General features: G+C 36.5%; 1 protein-coding gene across 5 annotated transcripts in view; it reads left to right on the top strand.

Annotated features, from left to right (window-relative positions):
* The first annotated feature begins 1,477 nt into the window (after positions 1–1,477).
* The window catches only part of LOC133572023 (suppressor of tumorigenicity 7 protein homolog), a 53,130-nt gene continuing 27,927 nt past the window's right edge, over positions 1,478–26,680 (top strand). For 2 of the 5 annotated variants that reach the window (XM_061924638.1, XM_061924635.1), the window contains exon 1: positions 11,254–11,510. In XM_061924638.1, coding sequence (XP_061780622.1) covers positions 11,489–11,510 — 22 coding nt within the window. In that variant the 5' untranslated portion in view covers positions 11,254–11,488. Of the gene's footprint in view, positions 1,833–11,253; positions 11,511–24,724; positions 25,498–26,680 lie in introns of those variants that run through there. The other 3 variants (XM_061924637.2, XM_061924639.2, XM_061924640.2) reach the window with 3 other exon arrangements.

The following is a 26,680-nucleotide window of genomic DNA, read 5'->3' as shown; positions in this document are numbered from 1 at the left end:
TTGATGTCATATTTTTGACTTTTTATCTCATGACTTCTCTCATAATTATGCCTATAATTAATGACTTTTTATTTCATAATAAGACTATCTGATAATTTCGATAGTTTTTAAAAAAATCTTATAATGGCTTATTGCATAATCATGACCATCTTACTATTTAGACTTTCTTACCTTATAGTTATGACTTTTTATTTCATAATTTTGACTTTTTATCTCACAATTATAACTTTTTATTTCATAATTTTAACTATCTCACAATGATAATAAAGACTTACCATTGAGGTATTTTTATTAGTGGTGAAAACAGGCACCCATAATATCCATATATATATATTTTTTAAATTATATATATATATATATATATGTGCCTGTCTAAAATCGAACGTAATAATTTAATCGTATAAAATATTGTGCAGTATGGGGAGTGGTTGAAAAATGCAAAAAAAAAAAATTTGGCAGTAAGTTTTGATAACATTTTTTTATTTGGTTTATCGTTTATTATGATATATATATATATATATATATATATATATATATATATTAAAGTTAGTTAAAGTACCAATGATTGTCACACACACTAGGTGTGGTGAAATTTGTCCTCTGCAATTGTTCACCCCCTGGGAGGTGAGGGGAGTAGTGAGCAGCAGCGATGGCTGCGCCCGAGAATCATTTTTGGTGATTTAACCCCCAATTCTAACCCTTGATGCTGAGTGCCAAGCAGGGAGGTATTGGGCCCCATTTGTATAGTCTTTGGTATGACTCGGCCGGGGTTTGAACTCACGGCCTACCGATCTCAGGGTGGACACTCTAACCACAAAAATCTCTAAAATCAAAAGTCATAATTTAATCGTATACAAATATTGTTCAGTATGGGGATTGGTTTAAAAAAATGCAAAAAAATAAATATTTGGCAGTAACTCGATAAAAAAAATAATTTGGTATAAAAAATATTGTGCACTATGGGGATTGGTTGAAAAAAAAAATTTGGCAGTATTTTTCGATAAAAAAAATAAATAAATTTGGTTTATTGTTTATTATGACATAAATATATATGTGCCTGTCTAAAATCAAATGTAATAATGTAAGCGTACGAAAATGTGCAGTATGGGGATTGGTTAAAAAAAATGCAAAAAAAACAACTAATGGCAGTAACTTTCGATAGAAAAAAAAAAGATTTATCGTTTATTATGACATATATATATATATATATATATATATATATATATATATATATATATATATAGCCTGTCTAAAATCAAATGTAACAATTTAATCGTATACAAATATTGTGCAGTATGGGAATTGGTTAAGAAAAGCAAAAAAATAAATAATTTGGCAGTAACTGTCGATAAAAAATATATATTTTTTGTTTATTGTATCATAAAGTAACGTCAGGGGTTCTGAGACCATCCAGTTAGCTTATTGCTACTCTCCTGTGCGACAAGTCCTTCAATGACGTGTTTTATATACTTTATACGTCGACACTTTTTAAAAACCGACTAATGTAAGTGTATCCCTCTATGATGACATATTTGTGTTAATAAATGTTGGATGCTCTCGGAAGGAATCAACAGCGACATCGTGAGGCGGGCCGCTAAGCTAACGGTGTTTAAAGCTAGCTGTGCTAAGCTAACGGTGCTAGTTATGCTAAGCTAACGGTGCTAGCTATGCTAAGCTAACTGTGCTAAGCTAACGGTGCTAGCTGTGCAGGCAGCGGCAGCCAGTGAGCCGACACGTCCGCAGAGAGCACGCCGTGCGCCGCCGCTGGTCACCGGGCACATGTACGGAGCAGCTGCCGGAGGAAATGTTAAATGTGACCAGCGCGAACTAAGGTGAGCTCCGACGTGTTGCTTCGGAAACACTCCACCTTCAAAACTTACACTTTTAAAAAAAAGTCACTTTCTCCAGGTTAGCTGGCGAGCTAACAGGCTAACATGGAGTCAAATATGAGTGCAGCAAAGCTAAAAATAAAAAAACATATTAAACCACAAATATTATTTCAACAACACAAGGTTATCTTTGCCTGACTATAACACCTTGCTAAAAGTTAAATGTTTTTAAATTAAATGTATATTAAATGGTTACCTGTGACAGGTAGTATTAATACATAATTGTCTTTTATGCTGCTTTACTCGTTTATGTGCTAAATGTGTACATTATGACAATATATAATAATTATGTGTTAAATGTCTACATTATGACAATATATAATAATTATTATGTGCTAAATGTGTACATTATGACGATATATCATAATAAGTATGTGCTAAATGTGTACATTATGACAGTATATAATAATAATGTGCTAAATGTCTACCTTATGACAATATATAATTATGTGCTAAATTTGTACATTATGACAATATATAATAATTATTTGTTAAATGTCTACATTATGACAATATAGAATAATTATGTGTTAAATGTCTACATTATGACAATATTTAATTATAATTATGTATTACATGTGTACATTATGACAATATATAATAATAATTATTATGTGGTAAATATATACATTATGACAATATTTAATCATAGATATGTGTTAAATGTGTACAATATGACAATATAATAATAATAATAATAATAATGTGCTAAATGTGTACATTATGACAATATATAATTATGTGCTAAATGTGTACATTATGACAATATATAATAAGTATGTGTTAAATGTCTACATTGTGACAATATTTAATTATAATGATGTATTACATGTCTACATTATGACAATATATAATAATTATGTGCTAAATGTGTACATTATGACAATATATAATTATATTTATGTGCTAAATGTGTACAATGTGACAATATATAATAATAATAATGATGTGCTAAATGTGTACATTATGACAATATATAATTATAATGATGTGCTAAATGTGTACATTATGACAATATATAATAATTTTGTGCTGGATGTTTACATTATGACAATATGTAGTAATAATTATGTGCTAAATGTGTACATTATGACAATAAATAATAATTATGTGTTAAATCTGTACATTATGACAAAATATAGTTATGTTTTAAATGTCTACACTATGACAATATATAATAATTATGTCCTAAATGTGTACATTATGACAATATATAATTATAATTATGTGCTAAATGTGTACATTATGACAATATATAATAATTGTGTGCCGGATGTTTACATTATGACAATAAGTAATAATAATTATGTGCTAAATGTGTACATTATGACAATATATAATAATTATGTGTTAAATGTGTACATTAAGACAATATATAATTATGTGTTAAATGTCTACACTATGACAATATATAATAATTATGTCCTAAATGTCTACATTATGACAATTTTTAATTATAATAATGTGTTAAATGTGTTCAATATGGCAATATATAATAATAATAGTTATGTGCTAAATGTGTACATTATGACAATAATTAATTATAATTATGTGCTAAATGTGTACATTATGAAAATATATAATAATTATGTGCTAAAAGTGTACATTATGACAACATATAATTATGTGTTAAATGTCTATGACAATATATAATAATTATATGTTAAATGTCTATATTATGACAATATATAACAATCATTATGTGCTAAATGTCTACATTATGACAATATTTAATTATAATTATGCGTTAAATGTGTACAATATGACAATATATTATACTAATAATTATGTGCTAAATATGTACATTATGACTATAATTATAATTATGTGCTAAATGTGTACATTATGACAATATATAATTATGTGCTGGATGTGTACATTATGACAATATGCAATTATTATGTGCTAAATGTGTACATTATGACAATATATAATAATTATGTCCTAAGTGTGTACATTATGACAATATTTAATAATATGTGTTAAATGTCTACATTATGACAATATATAATAATTATGTCCTAAATGTCTACATTATGACAATATTTCATTGGAATTATGTGTTAAATGTGTACAATATGACAATATATAATACTAATTATTATGTGGTAAATGTGTACATTATGACAATATATAATAATAATTATGTGCTGGAAGTTTACATTATGACAATATGTAATAATAATGATGTGCTAAATGTCCACATTATGACAATATATAATAATAATTATGTGCTGGATGTGTACATTATGACAACATTTAATAATAATTATGTGCAGGATGTGTACATTATGACAATATATAATAATAGTTATGTGTTTGATGTGTAAATTATGACATATAACAATTATGTGCTGCATGTGTACATTATGACAATTTTTAATAATAAGTATGTGCTGTATGTGTACCTTATGACAATAAATAATAAGTACGTGCTGGATGTCTACATTATGACAATATATAATAATAATTATGTGCTTGATGTTTACATTATCACAATATGTAATAATAATGATGTGCTAAATGTCCACATTATGACAATTTATAATAATAATTATGTGCTGGATGTGTACATTATGACAATATATAATAATAAGCATGTGCTGACTGTGAACATTATGACAGTATTTAATAATAAGTATGGGCTGGACGTGTACATTAATACTGTATATGATAACTATGTGTTACATGTGTACATTATAACAATATAGAATAATAATGATGTGCTAAATGTGTACAATATGACGATATATAATAATAATTATGTGCTAAATGTGTACAATATGACAATATATAATAATTACGTGCTAAATGTGTACATTATGACAATATAAAATTATAATTATGTGATGGATGTGTACATTAACACACACATACATATGTACATACACGCACTGTTTGTGTGTGTGTGTGTGTGTGTGTGTGTGTGTGTGTGTGTGTGTGTGTGTGTGTGTGTGTGTGTGTGTGTGTGTGTGTGAGAGAGAGAGAGAGAAATAGTGTTCACATATTTCACTAGATTGTTGCGTTGAGAATAAAGTCACTCGGTCAGTTTAGTGGTCCAGTTGGCTTCATGAGTCCTGCTGCTGTCATAGCCAACAAGCACAGTCCTTAGTCTTCCTGACTATGCAAACTCACCTGTGCACCTGCTCACCTGAGCACCTGCTCAGTCTAAATGCTATGCAAATATAATACCTTTTCATCATTGACCAATTGTGTGTTTCCTTGTGAGTTGTCAGTGAAGAGGAAGAAGGATGCAGGTGAGATACATGGCACTCTAATGGTGAAATTCACTTCATTTTTACTACAGATAGACCGATATGTTTTTTTCTGGGCCGATTATTAGGAGGCCGATGAGTGATATTTGGAGGTGAATTCATGTGCAGTAAAAGTTTTGAATCTGCTGATGTAGGCGTAAAATAAAATGGCGATAAATGCAAATATGGCTGGCAAACAAGGGGTGGATGTCTCATGTTTAAAAGTCAGCTTTTGTCCAGTCTGGAACAGGACTCAAGACTCAGGACTCAGCCGCCAGACTGGAAAGGTCAGCACTATTTTTGTCAACGTCCAGGAGTTATTTTTAAAAGTCCTTCTGGGCCCGGGGCAAACTGTTCCTAGTTTTAGGCCACAAGAAGTTGATGTTTTCCAGCCTGCTTGAAGATTGGAATAGTTTGGACGTCATAATGACAACATCTTGTGTCACAGAGGTGATATTCTAGTGTGATGTGTACTTCCTGTTGTCTTTTCCACCAATGACTTTCTTCAGCCCTCTCGTTTATTAGAAGTTGTTCATTAGTGCTGACTATTCTGCCTCACCAAATGTGTGGTAAGATGGTGTAAATAAGACCCGCCCACAAAATGGCACATTTAGACTTAGATTGGGCAGATCGAGTCTTAGACTTAGATTGGGCAGATCGAGTCTTAGACTTAGATTGGTCACATCTAGTCTTAGACTTAGATTGGGCAGATCGAGTCTTAGACTTAGATTGGTCACATCTAGTCTTAGACTTAGATTGGGCAGATCGAGTCTTAGACTTAGATTGGGCAGATCGAGTCTTAGACTTAGATTGGTCACATCTAGTCTTAGACTTAGATTGGTCAGGTCTATTTGAGGTTTAGATTGGTCAAATCTAGTCTTAGACTTAGATTGGTCACATCTAGTCTTAGACTTAGATTGGTCACATCTAGTCTTAGACTTAAATTGGTCACAACTAGTCTTAGACTGAGATGGGTCACATCTAGTCTTAGACTTAGATTGGTTGCATCTAGTCTTATACTAAGATTGGTCAGATCTAGTCTTAGACTTAGATTGGTCACATCTAGTCTTAGACTCAGATTGGTCACATCTAGTCATAGACTTAGATTGGACAGATCGAGCCTTGGACTTAGATTGGGCAGATCGAGTCTTAGACTTAGATTGGTCAGATCTAGTCTTAGACTTAGATTGGTCACATCTGGTCAGAGACTTAGATTGGTCAGTTTGAGTATTAGACTTAGATTGGTCAGATCTAGTTTTGGACTTTGATTGGTCACATCTAGTCTTAGACTTAGATTGGTCACATCTATTCGAGTCTTAGATTGGTAAAATCTAGTCTTAGACTTAGATTGGTCACATCTAGTCTTAGACTTAGATTGGTTACATCTAGTCTTAGACTTAGATTGGTCACATCTAGTCTTAGACTTAGGTAGGTCACATCTAGTCATAGACTTTGATGGGTCAGATCTAGTCATAGGCTTAGATTGGTCACATCTAGTCATAGACGTAGATGAGTCAGATCTAGTCTTAGACATAGATTGGTCAGATCTAGTTTTAGGCTTAGTTTGGTCAGATCTAATCTTAGGGTTAGATTGGTCAGATCTAATTTTAGACTTAGATTGGTCAGATCTAGTCTTAGGATTAGATTGGTCACCACTAGTCATAGGCTTAGATTGGTCAGATCTAGTCTTAGTCTTAGATTGTTCAGATATAGTCTTAGGCTTAGATTGGTCAGATCTAGTCATAGGCTTAGATTGGTCAGATTTAGTCTTGGACTTAGATTGTTCAGATATAGTCTTAGGCTTGGATTGGTCAGATATAGTCTTAGGCTTAGATTGGTCACATCTAGTCTTAGCCACTCTGTTAATGTTTGCCTTCTAACTTGCCTTTGTGCCCTAAAATATGAGCCTTCCTTTAAGGCAATACTTGCCTGGGTATGTGTGGGTTTTTAGTAAACCCCAACATGGAGGCCCCGGTTTTCTCCAATGTGGAGGGAATACTTGAAGACCGCCTCAATCCCACTTACAGGTCTTCCTATGAGGAAGCAGTCCCTGGGGAATCTGTGGTGGACTCTCCTATTTCTGGGGCTGAGGTTGCTGAGGTAGTTAAATAGTTCCTCGGTGGCAGGGGCCCGGGTGTGGATGTGACCAATATTTGAAGTCAAAGCATAATAATTGTGTATTTGCAGGGTTTCCCAAGATTGCGGTTAGGGGTGTGGCTGGGGTGTAGTCACCATGACATCATCGTTTGATTTGCATAATTGCTATGATGTCTAAAGTCTAAAGTTGCGACTACATCCAGATTTGTCGTTCACAACACAACAGATGAGATGTGTTGTGTGTGTGTATGATTGTTTGTACATTGATGTTACATCCATGATGTCGTTCACAACAACACAACAGATGAGATGTGTTGTGTGTGTGTATGATTGTACATTGATGGTACATCCATGATGTCGTTTACAACAGATTAGATGTGTTGTGTGTGTGTGTGTGTATGATTGTTTGTACATTGATGTTACATCCATGATGTCGTTCACAACAACACAACAGATGAGATGTGTTGTGTGTGTATGATTGTTTGTACGTTGATGTTGCATCCATGATGCCGTTCACAACAACACAACAGATTAGATGTGTTGTGCGTGTATGATAGGGATGTCCCGATCCAGGTTTTTGCACTTCCGATCCGATACCGATATTGTTTTTGCACTTCCGATCCGATACCGATACTGACCGATACTGGCCTATCCGAGCATGTATTAAAGTTTAAAGTTATTTAGCCTACTTAGTTGTCAGAATCATGTTGAAAAGGGTTTTAGTACGGTACTCTTGCTAACAACTAGCCAGCTGAATGAGGTGCCTCGTATGTTAACGTAACATGGTAAGAGTCATTCAAATAACTATAACATATAGAACATGCTAGGAGTGTGGGAAAAAATCGATCCGAATTCGAATCGTGATTCTCACGTTGTGCGATTCAGAATCGATTCTCATTTTTAAAAAATTGATTTTTAATTTTTAATTTTAATTTTTTTTTTTTTTTTTAATTAATCAATCCAACAAAACAATACACAGCAATACCATAACAATGCAATCCAACTACAAAACCAAACCCGACCCAGCAACACTCAGAACAGCAATAAACAGAGCAATTGAGAGGAGACACAAACACCACACAGAACAATCCAAAAGTAGTGAAACAAAAATTAATAAAAAGAATACAATTTCAACATAGCAGTGATTAAAAATCCCTCATTGACATTATCATTAGACATTTATGAAAAAAAAAGAACAATAGTGTCACAGTGGCTTATACACTTGCATCGCATCTCATAAGCTTGACAACACACTGTGTCCAATATTTTCACAAAGATAAAATAAGTCATATTTTTGGTTCATTTAATAGTTAAAACACATTTACATTATTGCAATCAGTTGATAAAACATTGTCCTTTACAATTAGAAAAGCTTTTTACAAAAATCTACTACTCTGCTTGCATGTCAGCTAGGGATGTCCCGATCCAGGTTTTTGCACTTCCGATCCGATACCGATATTGTTTTTGCACTTCCGATCCGATACCGATACTGACCGATACCGATACTGACCGATACCGATACTGACCGATACTGGCCTATCCGAGCATGTATTAAAGTTTAAAGTTATTTAGCCTACTTAGTTGTCAGAATCATGTTGAAAAGGGTTTTAGTACTCTTGATAACAACTAGCCAGCTGAATTAGGGAAGTTTGAATAATACACAATGGTTGGTAACAAGAAACTGACCTGTTTATTCAAGGATAAACACAAAATAGACAAAATTATACATGACAAACAGAAATGGCATCATTGAAACTAGGGCTGGGCGATATGGCCTTTTTTTAATATTGCGATATTTTAAGGCCATGTCACGATACACCATATGTATGTGGATATTTTGCCTTAGCCTTGAATGAACACTTGATGCATATAATCACAACAGTATGATGATTCTATGTGTCTACATTAAAACATTCTTCTTCATACTGCATTAATATATACTACTTTTAAACTTTCATGTAGAGAAGAAAATCACAACTAAAAAAATCACTAATTTTTTCATACGGTGTTGATGTGGAAATGTTTGCCTCGGCATTTTGATGGTGTGGACGTGTGGCACCGAATGGAGATAAGCGTCTCGACAGACGTTACAATATTTGAACAATGATGACGAAAACTGATTTCTCTGTCGTGTCCGTGTGTCGAAAATTGTTATGCGCTTATTTTTTTATTTGATTTTGTGCGTGGCATAGATTTGCCGTGCGCAGAGGACGCTTGAGCAGTACGCAATCACACAGGCGCGCACCTTAGCGGCTGCGCTAGCATCACAGCTAACGTTAGCCATGCTGCTACCTCTCTGCTCGGGGAGGACGTATACGTATGTAAGAAGGTGTGCTTGCTCTCTGCTCGGGGAGGGCGTATACGTATGTGACGTGTGTAAGAAGGTGCGCTTGCTGTCTGTGAGAGGGAGACACAGGAAAGAGTGAGAAGAGCCTGTCGTGTAATGCCAGCAGCTAAAAGCAACTGCGTGAGAATCCACAGACCTGTGGATGTGTTGAAGGTGTGCTGGAAAATGCGGAACGGAAATTAGGGAGCAGCAGAAAAGTGGAATGTATTATTTAAATAGGTGCGTTGGAAAACACGGACCGGAGTTTTTTTTAAAAACTGGATCTGGATCGGCATTTTCCCATGCCTTGCCGATACGCATTTTTTGGCAAATATCGGCGGCCGATCCGATCCAAATATCGGATCGGGACATCCCTAGTGTATGATTGATGTTACATCCATGATGTCGTTCACAACAACACAACAGATGAGATGTGTTGTGTGTATGTATGATTGTTTGTACATTGATGTTACATCCATGATGTCGTTCACAACAACACAACAGTTGAGATGTGTTGTGTGTGTGTATGATTGTTTGTACATTGATGTTACATACATGATGTCATTCATAACAACACAACATATGAGATGTGTTTTGTGTATGTATGATTGTTTGTACATTGATGTTACATCCATGATGTCGTTCACAACAACACAACATATGAGATGTGTTTTGTGTATGTATGATTGTTTGTACATTGATGTTACATCCATGATGTCGTTCACAACAACACAACACATGAGATGTGTGTTCTCATGATCGTGAGAAGCCATAATTGAAATCCAAGTGTGATTAATTGTCCATGCATTGTACCTTACAAAGGACATGTAAGTGTCAGAAAGAGGTTGCTGGATGAGAATCAATATAAAGGTCAAATCTGGTGTAGAAATGCACCCAATTGCAGGAAATGTAGTCTTCATTTTCTTTCAAGGTTTGCAAGATACAACGTGTGCCTCTTCTTTTTCTGAACGTGTGCTCACATTCCTGAACATGATGTATGCAACATTTAGCAACAAGACATGGAGGGTTTCAGCGTAGAAAAGAGATGACGGCATGACCCTTGAAGGCATGTCCTGGGTCAGCGTTGTACAGTATTGACAATGTTTGCTCCTCTCCTTCAGCGTCACCTTGGATTCTTTTCTATTTTTAGATCATTTCTTCTCTTTCATCCATCTCCTTCCTTTTTTTTTTTACCGCCATTCACGTCTTTTCTTCTGTCCCATCTGGCTGCTCCCTCCTCCTTCTCTCCATCCCGTCCATCGTTCATCCGTCCATCCATCCACCATCCATCAATCCATCGTCCATCCATCATGCGTTAGCCCCGCCCCCAGGTTGTGACGTGGCGTGTGATGGCGTGGCTATTGTCTGCGCTCGTCTTCAGCAGTAGCGTCTGGGCTTGTACTCTCCCCCCACTCGCTCGCGCCCCCCATACCCATCTCTCATCACCCCCCCCCCCCCCCCCCCCTGGGCAGCTCTGACTCCAGCAGGGACATGGCAACACAAAAGCAGAGGATGAACGTGAGAAAAAAGAGGGGCGATGCGAGCCGCTAACCCCGCCTGCATGTGACCTCGCTAGGCCTCGCTGGTTCCTCGCCGTGCGACGCGGACATTTGGTGACGTGACGCTCCGCCGGACCTCTGTTGTTGTTGTGGCGGCGGCGGGGGCGGGAAGGGGGGCCGTTGGAGCACGAGCGCTGTGAGCGGCGGTCCAAAGCGGCGAGCGTAGTCGTAGTCGGGACGTTTGTGCGTCTGGAGGCAGCGTCCGGCTGCTTTGTGTTTGTGTGATGACCCCTGCTGTGTAGCTGCCTGCTCACCACCTCCACTCTCTCTCTCTCTCTCTCTCGCTCTCTCTCGCACCCTCCCCCTTTTCTCTCCTCCTCCTCCTCATCCTCCTTTCTCTCCATCACAGCTCCCGAACCAGCCATGTTCGGCACAGAGTCGTCATGTAAGTACGCCGCCATCCTCGCGCCTCCCGTGTGTTTGCGTATTGTGCACGACGTCCACCGGTGGAGGGAAAGGGGAAACGTTTGTGCTGGCTATAATTGTGCATCCTCCTCTTCCTCTTCCTCCTCCTGCTCTTCCTCTCCTCTTCCTGTTGGAGCCTCCATGGTCGCTGCTGGCACATTTCACTGGGATGTACCATTTTAGCGCGCTACGAGCTAGCATGTCTTGCTGAGCTTAGCGTCTGCCTTGTGTTTTCCTGTCCCGTGTGTGTGTGTGTGTGTGTGTGTGTGTGTGTGTGTGTGTGTGTGTGTGTGTGTGTGTGTGTTTCATCTTCTGTTTGGGTGCATCTACAGCGTGATATGGTCCGCAAAATTATATCAGAAAATGATGCTTTTTGGTGGGCCTTACACGTGTAACATTGGGGTAGCCTTTGCTACGACAGATGATACGCATTACCGTATATTCCGGGCTGTAAGTTGCTACTTTTTTTCCTACACTTTGAACCCTGCGGCTTATAAAATGGTGCGGCGAATTAATGGATTTTTCTTTGCTGAAGGTTTAAAGCAAGTGGTTGTCATGAAAACACATGCAATGGCGTGTTACTGTTTGTGCTATGGCGCCATCTTTTGGACAAGTTTGCTACTGCGTTTAAAGCTTTGAACCAGAGGTTCAGTCTTCTAGCCCAGTGTTTTTCAACCTTTTTTGAGCCAAGGCACATTTTTTTCATAAAAAAAAATACGGAGGCACACCACCAGCAGAAAAGGTTAAACAATGAAACTCCACCAGGTTGTCGTGCCTTATTTTGAGTTTGTTGTAGTTTCCTGTGTTATTTTGGTGACCCTTCCTGTTTTGTCGGCGTTCTCCTGTAGCAGCTTCACGCCTTCCTTTGAGTGCTATTGCCCGCACCTGCTTTGTTTTCGCAATCAAGACTATTTAAGTTGTGCGTACGCTATCCTTCTATGTGGGGACATTGTTGATTGTCATGTCATGTACGGGATGCGCTTTGTAGACGTCCTCTTTGCTCCACACGCTGTAAGTTTTTGCTGTCGTCCAGCATACTGTGTTTGTTGACTTTGTAGCCAGTTCAGTTTTACATAGCCATTCCTATGCTTCAATGCCTTTTCCTAGCGGGACTTGCCTTGTTATTTTTTGGTTTAAGCGTTACATACCTTTTTACCTGCACGCTGTCTCCCGCTGTGCTCTGCATATTGGGATTACGACAAACCATACTCGACGCGTTCCGACTTCTATAAAGTAATGAACTACCTGCTGCCACCTACTGATATGGAGTTTTACAAGATTACCCTGCCAAGCTCTACACAGCACAGGCACTAGACAACGGCACATTATTATGATTATTGATTGGTCCAAAAAATATTTTTTTGCAAATTAGGTGAAGTTGCATAATTTCCCACGGCACACCAGACAATATCAATCAATCAATGTTTATTTATATAGCCCTAAATCACAAGTGTCTCAAAGGGCTGCACAAGCCACAACGACATCCTCGGTACACATAATAATAAAATCACTGTTCTAGCCGTCCACTGCGTTTTCCACTCTTATGGGTTCTTCATTCATCACTCCAAGCAACATTTTTGTAAGTTTTACAATATAACTAAAACAATTCTTACTTACTTAAGCGTCCCATGTGTGATGTCTGTAGGAGTATTTTCATGCATAATTGTACGTGCTATCGTAATGTAATTGAGCTAGCGTCGTTAACATTAGCTAATGTGCTAACACGTTTACGAGTGTCAAGACTTGGACTATGGCGTGGTTTGTTCTCCCGTGGTGCAAATGAACATTTGGACCAGACATGGCGTGAAGGTGAAGACATATTTAATTTTACTATAACAAAAAGAACAAACTAAAGGCGCGCACAAGGCGGGAGTACAAACTTGACAAATGAAACCAATACTTGCACGTGGGCAAAAAACCTAAGGACAAGAACAAAAGTCGCTAACTGTGGCATGAATAGAAACAACTTACTTGGACATGGCATGAAGTGCGCAGAGGTAAACAAAGCGTGAAGCAGAGAGTCAGGGGTATGATGTCGCCAGGGAGACTTCCTGGCAACAATGGGTTTAAACAATAGTGACATGATTAAAGACAGGTGCGTGAGTCATGAGGGCAGGTGAAAACTAATGGGTTGCTATGGTGACAAACAAGAGTGCACAATGAGTCCAAACGTGGAACAGGTGAAACTAATGGGTAACCATGGAAACAAGACAAGGGAGTGAAAAGCCAAAAACTAAAGAGTCCAATAACTAAACAAAACAAAACATGATTACACAGACATGACAACGAGTGTCTGTGTTAGTATTATTAACTTACAATGGCATTATTTTTGTATTGTTTCACTTTAACAAATTCTTCCAGTAAATTCACCAAAACGCCACCGTGGAGTTATTGAGTCTGATTCGCCGATTGGAGAGCTAGCCTGCGCAGCTAGTGGATCCATGACGATGACTTCTGTTTTGTTTGATCATCTTCTAGTTCGGTGCGACTAATATTTACCGTATTTTTCGGAGTATAAGTCGCTCCGGAGTATAAGTCGCACCGGCCGTAAATGCATAATAAAGAAGGAAAAGAACATATATAAGTCGCACTGGAGTATAAGTCGTATTTTTTGGGGAAATGTAAAATTATTTTTTATTGTTTACAAATTTTTTGTTCCAAACATTGTTAAAGTACAGACATTTAACAGTATTATATATTAATTAATATTTTTGCACGTTACCACGGAGACAGAACTTCCCAGCAGCGGCCCTAACACTCCGCCTGGAATTTTCCCTAACACGCCGCCTGGAATTTTTCGAAGCCTGCTGGTGTTTGACATAAGTCCCCTGGGAAAGATAAGAGACAAATGTCATTCAGTGACACCACCATTTTCAGGAGATTTGGATTCTATCGATCGCTGTCAATGACGTAAGAGGAAATGACGTAAGTAAGAGGAAATGACGTAAGAAAAAATGACCCCGGAAGTAAATGGGGGGGGGGGGGGGGGGTTGAGGTTTTTGTAGGGGGAAGAAATTTGTCGTGACATAGCCCGTAAGGACCAGATGAGTAGCCCGCTGGCCTGTTCTAAAAATAGCTCAAATAGCAGCACTTACCAGTGAGCTGCCTCCATCCATCCATTTTCTACCGCTTATTCCCTTTGGGGTCGCGGGGGCGCTGGAGCCTATCTCAGCTACAATCGGGCGGAAGGCGGGGTACACCCTGGACAAGTCGCCACCTCATCGCAGGGCCAACACAGATAGACAGACAACATTCACACTCACATCCACACACTAGGGCCAATTTAGTGTTGCCAATCAACTTATCCCCAGGTGCATGTCTTTGGAAGTGGGAGGAAGCCGGAGTACCCGGAGGGAACCCACGCAGTCACGGGGAGAACATGCAAACTCCACACAGAAAGATCCCGAGCCCGGGATTGAACCCAAGACTACTCAGGACCTTCGTATTGTGAGGCAGATGCACTAACCGCCTCTATTTTTTAAATTGTATTTATTTACTAGCAAGCTGGTCTCGCTTTGCTCGACATTATTAATTCTAAGGGAGACAAAACTCAAATAGAATTTGAAAATCCAAGAAAATATTTTAAAGACTTGGTCTTCACTAACTGACAAAGAAACATAACAGATTTGGTGTCCAGTTCAAAGTGTGACATGTTTTATTTAAAAATTTGAGAGTTGACTTTTGTATTTTACATGAGTTATTATTTGTACAAACATGGTGCAAAGTACCGTATTTTTCGGAGTATAAGTCGCTCCGGAGTATAAGTCGCACCGGCCGAAAATGCATAATAAAGAAGGGAAAAAACATATATAAGTCGCATTTTTGGGGGAAATGTATTTGATAAAAGCCAACACTAAGAATAGACATTTGAAAGGCAATTTAAAATAAATAAAGAATAGTGAACAGGCTGAATAAGTGTACGTTATATGAGGCATAAATAACCAACTGGTATGTTAACGTAACATATTATGGTAAGAGTCATTCAAATAACTATAACATATAGAACATGCTAGGAGTGTGGGAAAAAATCGACCCGAATTCGAATTGCGATTCTCACGTTGTGCGATTCAGAATCGATTCTCATTTTTAAAAAATCGATTTTTTTTTTTTTAATTTAAATTATTTTATTTTATTTATTTTTTTTTTTAAATTAATCAATCCAACAAAACAATACACAGCAATACCATAACAATGCAATCCAACTCCAAAACCAAACCCGACCCAGCAACACTCAGAACTGCAATAAACAGAGCAATTGAGAGGAGACACAAACACGACACAGAACAAACCAAAAGTAAATAAATGATAAATGGGTTGTACTTGTATAGCGCTTTTCTACCTTCAAGGTACTCAAAGCGCTTTGACACTACTTCCACATTTACCCATTCACACACACATTCACACACTGATGGCGGGAGCTGCCATGCAAGGCGCTAACCAGCAGCCATCAGGAGCAAGGGTGAAGTGTCTTGCTCAGGACACAACGGACATGACGAGGTTGGTACTAGGTGGGGATTGAACCAGGGACCCTCGGGTTGCGCACGGCCACTCTACCACTGCGCCACGCCGTCCCACCCAAAAGTAGTGAAACAAAAATGAATAAAAAGAATACAATTTCAACATAGCAGTGATTAAAAATCCCTCATTGACATTATCATTAGACATTTATGAAAAAATAAAATAAAATAACAATAGTGTCACAGTGGCTTACACTTGCATCGCATCTCATAAGCTTGACAACACACTGTGTCCAATATTTTCACAAAAATAAAATAAGTCATATTTTTGGTTCATTTACTAGTGAAAACACATTTACATTATTGCAATCCGTTGATAAAACATTGTCCTTTACAATTATAAAAGCTTTTTACAAAAATCTACTACTCTGCTTGCATGTCAGCAGACTGGGGTAGATCCTGCTGAAATCCTATGTATTGAATGAATAGAGCAGGTGTCGGCAACCCAAAATGTTGAAAGAGCCATATTGGACCAAAAATACAAAAACAAATCTGTCTGGAGCTGCAAAAAATTTAAAGCCATATTACATACAGATAGTGTGTCATGAGATATAAATTGAATTAAGAGGACTTAAAAGAAAATAAATGACCTCAAATATACCTACAAATGAGGCATAATGCAATATATACATATAGCTAGCCTAAATAGCATGTTAGCATTGATTAGCTTGCAGTCATGCAGTGACCAAATATGCCCGATTAGCACTCCAACAAGTCAATAACATCAACAAAACTCACCTTTCATGCACAACCTTAAAAGTTTGGTGGACAAAATGAGACAGAAAAAGAAGTGGCATAAAACACGTCCTAGAAAGTCGTAGAAAGTTGTACATGTAAACAAACTACGGTGAGTTCAAGGACCGCCAAAATTAGTAGGACAAAACGGCGCTCGCCAAATACTCGAATCAGTGAAGCATGTTTAATACAAACAGTGTGCTTTATAACAATTAGGGAGGTTTGTGTCATGTTTGTCCTCCTACAGAAACCATATTAAAACAAAACAAAAAAAAGTTTTTCCCCTCATATTTTTCCATTTTTCATACATTTTTGAAAAAGCTCCAGAGAGCCACTCGGGCGGCGCTAAAGAGCCGCGGGTTGCCGACCCATGGAATAGACAATCCTTTTGAATGGGGGAAAAAAATCATTTTTGAATCGAGAATCGTGTTGAATTGAAAAGAAAAAAAAATCGATTTTGAATCGAATCGTGACCCCAAGAATCAATATTGAATCGAATCGTGGAACACCCAAAGATTCACAGCCCTAGAACATGCTATACGTTTACCAAACAATCGCTAAATCTGATTAAATCTTATACGTCTAGTCTCTTAAGTGAATGAGCTAAATAATATTATTTGATATTTTACGCTATTGTGTTAATAATTTCACACATAAGTCGCTCCTGAGTATAAGTCGTATAAACTGAGTATAAACTGTGACTTATAGTCCGAAAAATACGGTATATGAAACTATTTTTTTCTTCTAAAATGTCATTGGTGCGACGTATATGCCGGTGCGCTTTATAGTCTGTAAAATATGGTGGAAATATTGTTGATGTACAGTGTGTGTATAGTAGAGGGAGGTATATTGTTGATGTACAGTAGATGGAGGTATATTGTTGATGTACAGTGTGTGTATAGTAGATGGAGGTATATTGTTGATGTACAGTAGTAGATGGAGGTATATTGTTGATGTACAGTGTGTGTATAGTAGATGGAGGTATATTGTTGATGTACAGTAGTAGATGGAGGTATATTGTTGATGTACAGTAGATGGAGGTATATTGTTGATGTACAGTAGTAGATGGAGGTATATTGTTGATGTACAGTAGATGGAGGTATATTGTTGATGTACAGTAGTAGATGGAGGTGTATTGTTGATGTACAGTATGTGAGCATGTACATGTTCAAATGGGCTATGGAACTCTGCTGCCATTCTTACAATTGCTGCATTCTCAAGACCCAAGTTCCTGGTCCTGGTCTTCAACTTGGTCTGAGATTGGGACTTACTACTAAAGGTAGATGTCCTCGGTGTGTCTGTTTGTTTGACTGTTGGATTGGTTCGTAACTTTTTAAAGTTGATGTCAGCTCTGTCCAAACGTTGTTAGAACAATTCTGTAAATTAATGATCATAAATTAATAGGTGCGCCTCTCTTCTACGAATAACTTGAGGGGTGAGTGAGTCGGGCTGGGCAATATGGCTGAAAACTGTATCCCAGTATAAGCAACTCATATCGGTTGATATCCATAATTTTTTATATTTTTTATGACCTATAGAAAATAATGACCGGTAGAAACATAGATTTGATTTGAAATGTAACTTCCTCTGATTATAATCCCTAAGCTATAAAGGTAGAAAGGAAATGTCAACACAAGCATGAAAAACACTCAAACAATGTCAACAAAATAGTAAAATCACATTAAAGACGTAACAATAAGCTCTTAAAATGAAGGAGTATGTAAGAAATGCTTCATAAAGTGTAAGAAAATAGTGCAAAGTGTGAAAACGTAAACATAGAAAGACCTGAGAAGAACTATTTTCTGCAGGTTTAGTGGCAGGAAGTTACAGCTGTGCTCTAAAGGGTGAGCTAAGGTGGTCTGCTATTAGCGGTCTTGCCTTGCGTCATTTACAGACAACCATGGTCTGACTACGGTCCTTTTGAAAACATCCAAAAACTGTCCAGGTGACTTTTCCTCTTTTATCCACATTTTCTTCATTTTGACTTTCTCTTCTCACGCCATACAAAGAATCAACCAAACCTGATAGTTGATACTGTTACCTGATTGGCTAGCGTGTCACTTCCTGTGTTGCTCGGTTTCTAGAGAGCGAGTGTCTTTGTTAATGCAACCAACCTTGCTCCCATACTTCCGCTTTAGTATTACATTTATGTCAATATGTATTATTTATGCACATTTATGTCAATGTGTATTATTTATGCACATTTATGTCAATGTGTATTATTTATACACATTTATGTCAATGTGTAGTATTACATTTATGTCAATGTGTATTATTTATGTCAATGTATAGTATTACATTTATGTCAATGTGTATTATTTATGTCAATGTGTAGTATTACATTTATGTCAATGTGTATTATTTATGTCAATGTGTAGTATTACATTTATGTCAATGTGTAGTATTACATTTATGTCAATGTGTATTATTTATGCACATTTATGTCAATGTGTATTATTTATGCACATTTATGTCAATGTGTAGTATTACATTTATGTCAATGTGTATTATTTATGTCAATGTATATTATTACATTTATGTCAATGTGTATTATTTATGTCAATGTGTAGTATTACATTTATGTCAATGTGTATTATTTATGTCAATGTGTAGTATTACATTTATGTCAATGTGTATTATTTATGTCAATGTGTAGTATTACATTTATGTCAATGTGTATTATTTATGCACATTTATGTCAATGTGTATTATTTATGTCAATGTGTAGTATTACATTTATGTCAATGTGTAGTATTACATTTATGTCAATGTGTATTATTTATGTCAATGTGTAGTATTACATTTATGTCAATGTGTATTATTTATGCACATTTATGTTAATGTGTAGTATTACATTTTGTCAATGTGTATTATTTATGTCAATGTGTAGTATTACATTTATGTCAATGTGTATTATTTATGTCAATGTATAGTATTACATTTATGTCAATGTGTATTATTTATGTCAATGTGTAGTATTACATTTATGTCAATGTGTATTATTTATGTCAATGTGTAGTATTACATTTATGTCAATGTGTATTATGCACATTTATGTCAATGTGTATTATTTATGCACATTTATGTCAATGTGTAGTATTACATTTATGTCAATGTGTATTATTTATGTCAATGTATAGTATTACATTTATGTCAATGTGTATTATTTATGTCAATGTGTAGTATTACATTTATGTCAATGTGTATTATTTATGTCAATGTGTAGTATTACATTTATGTCAATGTGTATTATTTATGTCAATGTGTAGTATTAGATTTATGTCAATGTGTATTATTTATGCACATTTATGTCAATGTGTATTATTTATGTCAATGTGTAGTATTACATTTATGTCAATGTGTAGTATTACATTTATGTCAATGTGTATTATTTATGTCAATGTATAGTATTACATTTATGTCAATGTGTATTATTTATGTCAATGTGTAGTATTACATTTATGTCAATGTGTATTATTTATGCACATTTATGTCAATGTGTATTATTTATGTCAATGTGTAGTATTACATTTATGTCAATGTGTATTATTTATGTCAATGTGTAGTATTACATTTATGTCAATGTGTATTATTTATGTCAATGTGTAGTATTACATTTATGTCAATGTGTATTATTTATGCACATTTATGTCAATGTGTAGTATTACATTTATGTCAATGTGTATTATTTATGTCAATGTGTAGTATTACATTTATGTCAATGTGTATTATTTATGTCAATGTGTAGTACTACATTTATGTCAATGTGTATTATTTATGTCAATGTGTAGTATTACATTTATGTCAATGTGTATTATTTATGTCAATGTGTAGTATTACATTTATGTCAATGTGTAGTATTACATTTATGTCAATGTGTATTATTTATGTCAATGTGTATGTAGTATTACATTTATGTAAATGTGTATTATTTATGCACATTTATGTCAATGTGTAGTATTACATTTATGTCATTGTGTATTATTTATGTCAATGTGTAGTATTACATTTATGTCAATGTGTATTATTTATGTCAATGTGTAGTATTACATTTATGTCAATGTGTATTATTTATGTCAATGTGTAGTATTACATTTATGTCAATGTGTAGTATTACATTTATGTCAATGTGTATTATTTATGTCAATGTGTATGTAGTATTACATTAATGTAAATGTGTATTATTTATGCACATTTATGTCAATGTGTAGTATTACATTTATGTCATTGTGTATTATTTATGTCAATGTGTAGTATTACATTTATGTCAATGTGTATTATTTATGTCAATGTGTAGTATTACATTTATGTCAATGTGTATTATTTATGTCAATGTGTAGTATTACATTTATGTCAATGTGTATTATTTATGTCAATGTGTAGTATTACATTTATGTCAATGAAACGCTTGTGTTCCAGCTCTGGAAGATATATATAAGACTCTTCTTCTTAGCGTTCCCACTCGTCAAAGCTTGGCTGCACGCTTGTGGAGTTGTTCCGCACACCTCCACCGCACTGCTAACATCTGCCAAGGCTTGTGGAGGTGACCTGCATGTCTAGATCTCTGGCTAATACCCTCTGCTATTTGATTACCCAGGAAATGCATGATGCAAATACTCAAATATTTACTACTATTTGATTAGTTAGGAAATGCATCATTTAATGATGACTTGACAAGAAATTATAACATATGGCTCCTTTAATGCCATTCCCCGTTAAGAAACAACATGCCCCTATCCAACAACTACACTATTCAATTGTGCACTTTGAACTTACAAGTTATGCTCTCTTAAAACTGAGTGACAGATCAGAGAAATACGAGACGGAGGTGGTTTACGGTGCGTTCAAAGACCGCTGAAAAGAGTAGGACAACCAAAGAGTACAACACTTACCAGAAATAATAACAAATAATAGATTTTACCTGCACCACACTTTTTTATTTCATTAAATCTTAAAAGTACAAAGCAATATTTAAAACAATAAAAGTTCAGCCAATAAAATATCAAATGAACTCAAAACATGTCAAATAGAGGCTTTTCTAACCGTGCGTCTATTTACTTTATTTTGAAAAATCTAAGGATTTCAGTGTGTGTGTGTGTTCTTTTTGAGCACGTTCAACAATATTGCGATTGTAATAACAGTGCTGCTTTCGGTCACAACAATCGCGATATAAAACTTACATATCCTTACATCCCAAACACTTAACACCTGCCGATCACTCCAGCAGCACTGAGAGCTGACTCCGCCTGTAGGTGATGTTGCCATTTTACATGCCAACAAAGAAAATGACAATAAAACAAAATATAACAACTGGACAGAAGTTATCGTAATCGGCTCATTTTCAAAAATACAAATGAGATTTTATTATCAAAAACAATTAAAATTTATAAACACACAAAAAAGTACAGAATCGGTACCGTTTGAGTACCGGTGTCGATTGTCAGGGACCAGGAATTGGTACCGTATTGGATAAGTTACTAGATGGTGTGCCTAATGAAGTGGCCTACAAGGGGATATTTGTGCGATGGCGGCCAAAAGGTTTTCACTGCACGAGGTGCTAAATGAACACGGCTGTCTCTGTTGCTATGGCAATGCTGCTTTTTTAAAAACAACAAAAAAGGCAAAAGAGCGGCAAGATGGTGTTTCTGTGGTAACTGCTGACTCGGGCTATTTCAGTCCAGTGAGCTCCGTAGACTCCACGCCACATGTGCGTGTCGTTGTTTGACCTCTGACCCTTTCACCTTGAACCCTCGCAACATGCAACGATGTCATACTGTCGTAATATATATGATGGATCCTATGAATGGATGAGTATGAAACCATCATCCATGCTGGTGGATGGATGATGTCGCATGTTATCTGCAAATGTTCCTGTATCATTTATAGACCTCTGACCAGCATTCACAATTGTCAAATATGCAAAAAGGTCGGCCGACTGAACTTGTCTTATCCTGCCAACGTCAACAGTTTCAGGCAGGGGTATCACCATTGATATTGACATCGGTCTGATATCAGCAAAACAATTGGATTATATCGGTTTGCATCTATAATGTCCAACGCAAGCAGTCCTACAACGTGCGTACTTGTGTGTGATATCATGTGCGATACAAGCAGTCCTGCAGAGTGTTTACATGTGTGTGATATCATGTGCGATACAAGCAGTCCTGCAGAGTGTTTACTTGTGTGTGATATGATGTGCGATACAAGCAGTCCTCCAACGTGTGTACTTGTGTTTGATATCATGTGCGATAGAAGCAGTCCTGCAGAGTGTTGACTTGTGTGTGTGATACCATGTGCGATACAAGCAGTCCTGCAGTGTTGACTTGTGTGTGTGATACCATGTGCGATACAAGCAGTCCTGCAGTGTTTGCATGTGTGTGATATCATGTGCGATACAAGCAGTCCTGCAGAGTGTTGACTTGTGTGTGATATCATGTGCGATACAAGCAGTCCTGCAGCGTTGTTTACTTGTGTGTGATATCATGTGCGATACAAGCAGTCCTGCAGAGTGTTCACTTGTGTGTGATATCAAGTGCGATACAAGCAGTCCTGCAGAGTGTTTACTCGTGTGATATCATGTGCGATACAAGCAGTCCTGCAGAGTGTTTACTTGTGTGTGATATGTGTGATACAAGCAGTCCTAAAGTGTGTTTTTATTTGTGTGTGATATTATATGCGATACAAGCAGTCCTACAACATGTGTACTTGTGTGTGATATCATGTGTCATACAAGCAGTCCTGCAGTGTGTTTACCTGTGTGTGGTATCATGTGCGATACATGCAGTCTTGCAGTGTGTTTACATGTGTGATACAAGCAGTCTTACTGCATGAGCACTTGTGTGTGATATCATGTGTGATATAAGCAGTCATGCAGCGTGTTTACTTGTGTGTGTGATATGTGCGATACAAGCAGTCTTGCAGAGTATTTACTTGCGTGTGATATCATGTGTGATACAAGCAGCCCTGCAGAGTGTTTACTTGTGTGATACCATGTGTGATATAAGCAGTCCTGCAGCGTGTTTACTTGTGTGTGGTATCATGTGCGGTACAAGCAGTTCTGCAGAGTGTTTATATCATGTGCGATACAAGCAGTCCTGCAGTGTTTATTTGTGTGTGGTATCATGTGCGATACAAGCAGTCATGCAGAGTGTTAACTTGTGTGTGTGATATCATGTGTGATACAAGCAGTCCTATAACATGTGCACGTGTGTGATATCATGTGTGATACAAGCAGTCCTGCAGCGTGTTTACTTGTGTGTGATATCATGTGTGATACAAGCAGTCCTATAACATGTGCACATGTGTGTGATATCATGTGTGATACAAGCAGTCCTGCAGCGTGTTTACTTGTGTGTGGTATCATGTGCGATACAAGCAGTCCTGCAGCGTGTTTACTTGTGTGTGATATCATGTGCGATACAAGCAGCCCTGCAGTGTATTTACTTGTGTGATATCATGTGCGATACAAGCAGTCCTGCAGCGTGTTTACTTGTGTGTGATAAGTGCGATACAAGCAGTCTTGCAGAGTGTTTACTTGTGTGTGATAGCATGTGCAATACAAGCAGTCCTGCAGAATGTTTACTTGTGTGTGATACCATGTGCGATATAAGCAGTCCTGCAGCGTTTTACTTGTGTGTGATATCATGTGCGATACAAGCAGTCCAGCAGTGTTTGTGTGTGATATCATGTGCGATACAAGCAGTCATGCAGAGTGTTAACTTGTGTGTGTGATATCATGTGTGATACAAGCAGTCCTATAACATGTGCACGTGTGTGATATCATGTGTGATACAAGCAGTCCTGCAGCGTGTTTACTTGTGTGTGATATCATGTGCGATACAAGCAGCCCTGCAGCGTGTTTACTTGTGTGTGATGATAAGTGCGATACAAGAAGTCTTGCAGAGTGTTTACTTGTGTGTGATATGTGCGATACAAGCAGTCCTGCAGAATGTTTACTTGTGTGATATCATGTGCGATACAAGCAGTCCTGCCGAGTGTATTTACTCGTGTGTGATATCATGTGCGATACAAGCAGCATGTTTACTGGACAGACAGTTAACATTAAATAAACACACAATTTCTCCTATTTTACTAAAGTCATTTACAAAAAGTAAACATGCTAGGCTATAGGCTACGAGGAGATAGCAGCTACACAACAGCTAAGCCCACTGAAGTTGTACATGACTTGTGATACAGGTGCAAACAAGGAGCAGGAGACATGATGTCACGTTGTAGTTGATGTTTGTAGTCGTGTGAGCAGAAGTCACTCTTGTTAGCGAGCACTTTGACACATTAGCAGTGTAAAGCTGAAGGGGTGTCATTTAGGGGTTGCCATGGTTACTCTTGCAAGAGGCGACCGTGGCATATCCTGGATTGGCTGATCCACTCGTGCTGCTGCCTTCCAAGTCCACTACCACTAGGACCAGGACATGTGTTCCATGGTCCAGAGGTCTTTCAGGAGGGACAGGACTCTGAGGAACATGCTGGCTTGTGTGTTGTGTTGTGAAGTGATGTCACACTTACAATCTTGTGTGCTGCTACACAACCATGTTCATTTGGAGCACATGAATTTATCATCGACACATTTGTTCTCATTCATGTGTGTGTGTGTGTGTGTGTGTCCTCCATCAATGAGAGATACGCAGAGTTGTGTGCGTGTTGTCGTTGTCGTCAGAGTCACTTGGCAAAACTAAGGAGAGAAAGTTGTATAGAAAGGTACTCAAGCTAATTAATGCATTTCTTGCTTAAGCCAGTGAAAAGTACCCTAAATGTGTTGACATTTCTACCAACTTCACGCCGTGTGTGTCTTCCTACCTCCGTTTGGACATGGCTGTGTGGAGTGTGCATGCGTGTGTGGGGTTTCTCCAGGCACTCCAGTTTCCGCATAATTGTAAACATTGTAACAATTGTAAACTTTTTAACAATAATAAACATTGCAATAATATTATACATTATAATATACATTGTAACAATATTAACAAATTGTAACAATTGCAACGTTATTACACATTGTAACAACTGTCACAATGTTAAACTTAACAATTGTAAACATTGTAACAATTTTAAACATTATAATAATATTGAACATTGTAACAATTATAAAAACTTTAAACAAATGTAACAATATTAAACATTGTAACACTTGGAAACATTGTAACAATATTAAACATTGTAACAATTGGAAACATTGTAACTATTTATAAAAAAAATTAAACATTGTAACAATATTAAACATTGTAACAATATTGAACATGGCAATAATTGTAAACATTGTAACGATTGGAAACATTGTATCAATATTAAACATTGTAACAATTGGAAACATTGTAACTATTTAAAAAAAATTAAACATTGTAACAAGATTAAACATTGTAACAATATTGAACATGGCAATAATTGTAAACATTGCAACAATATTAAACATTGTAACAATTGTAACAATATTAAACATGGCAACAATTGTAAACATTGTAACAATATGACATATTGTAACAATATTAAACATTGTAACAATATTGAACATGGCAATAATTGTAAACATTGTAACAATATTAAACATGGCAACAATTGTAAACATTGTAACAATATGAAATATTGTAACAATATTGAACATTGTAACAGTTATTAAAAAAATTAAACAATTGTAACAATATTAAACATTGTAACAATTGGAAACATTGTAACAATATTAAGCATTGTAACTATTGTAACAATTGGGAAAATTGTAACAATATTAAACATTGTAACAATATTAAACATGGAAATAATTGTAATCATTGTAACAATATTGAACATGGCAATAATTGTAAACATTGCAACAATATTAAACATGGCAACAATTGTAAATATTGTAACAATATGAAATATTGTAACAATATTGAACATTGTAAGTTATTAA

This window comes from Nerophis lumbriciformis, linkage group LG29, assembly GCF_033978685.3.
Source record: "Nerophis lumbriciformis linkage group LG29, RoL_Nlum_v2.1, whole genome shotgun sequence".
Taxonomy (NCBI): Eukaryota; Metazoa; Chordata; class Actinopteri; order Syngnathiformes; family Syngnathidae; genus Nerophis; species Nerophis lumbriciformis.
Note: the sequence above shows the minus strand (reverse complement) of the source record. Positions and strands in the feature narration are given on the sequence as shown.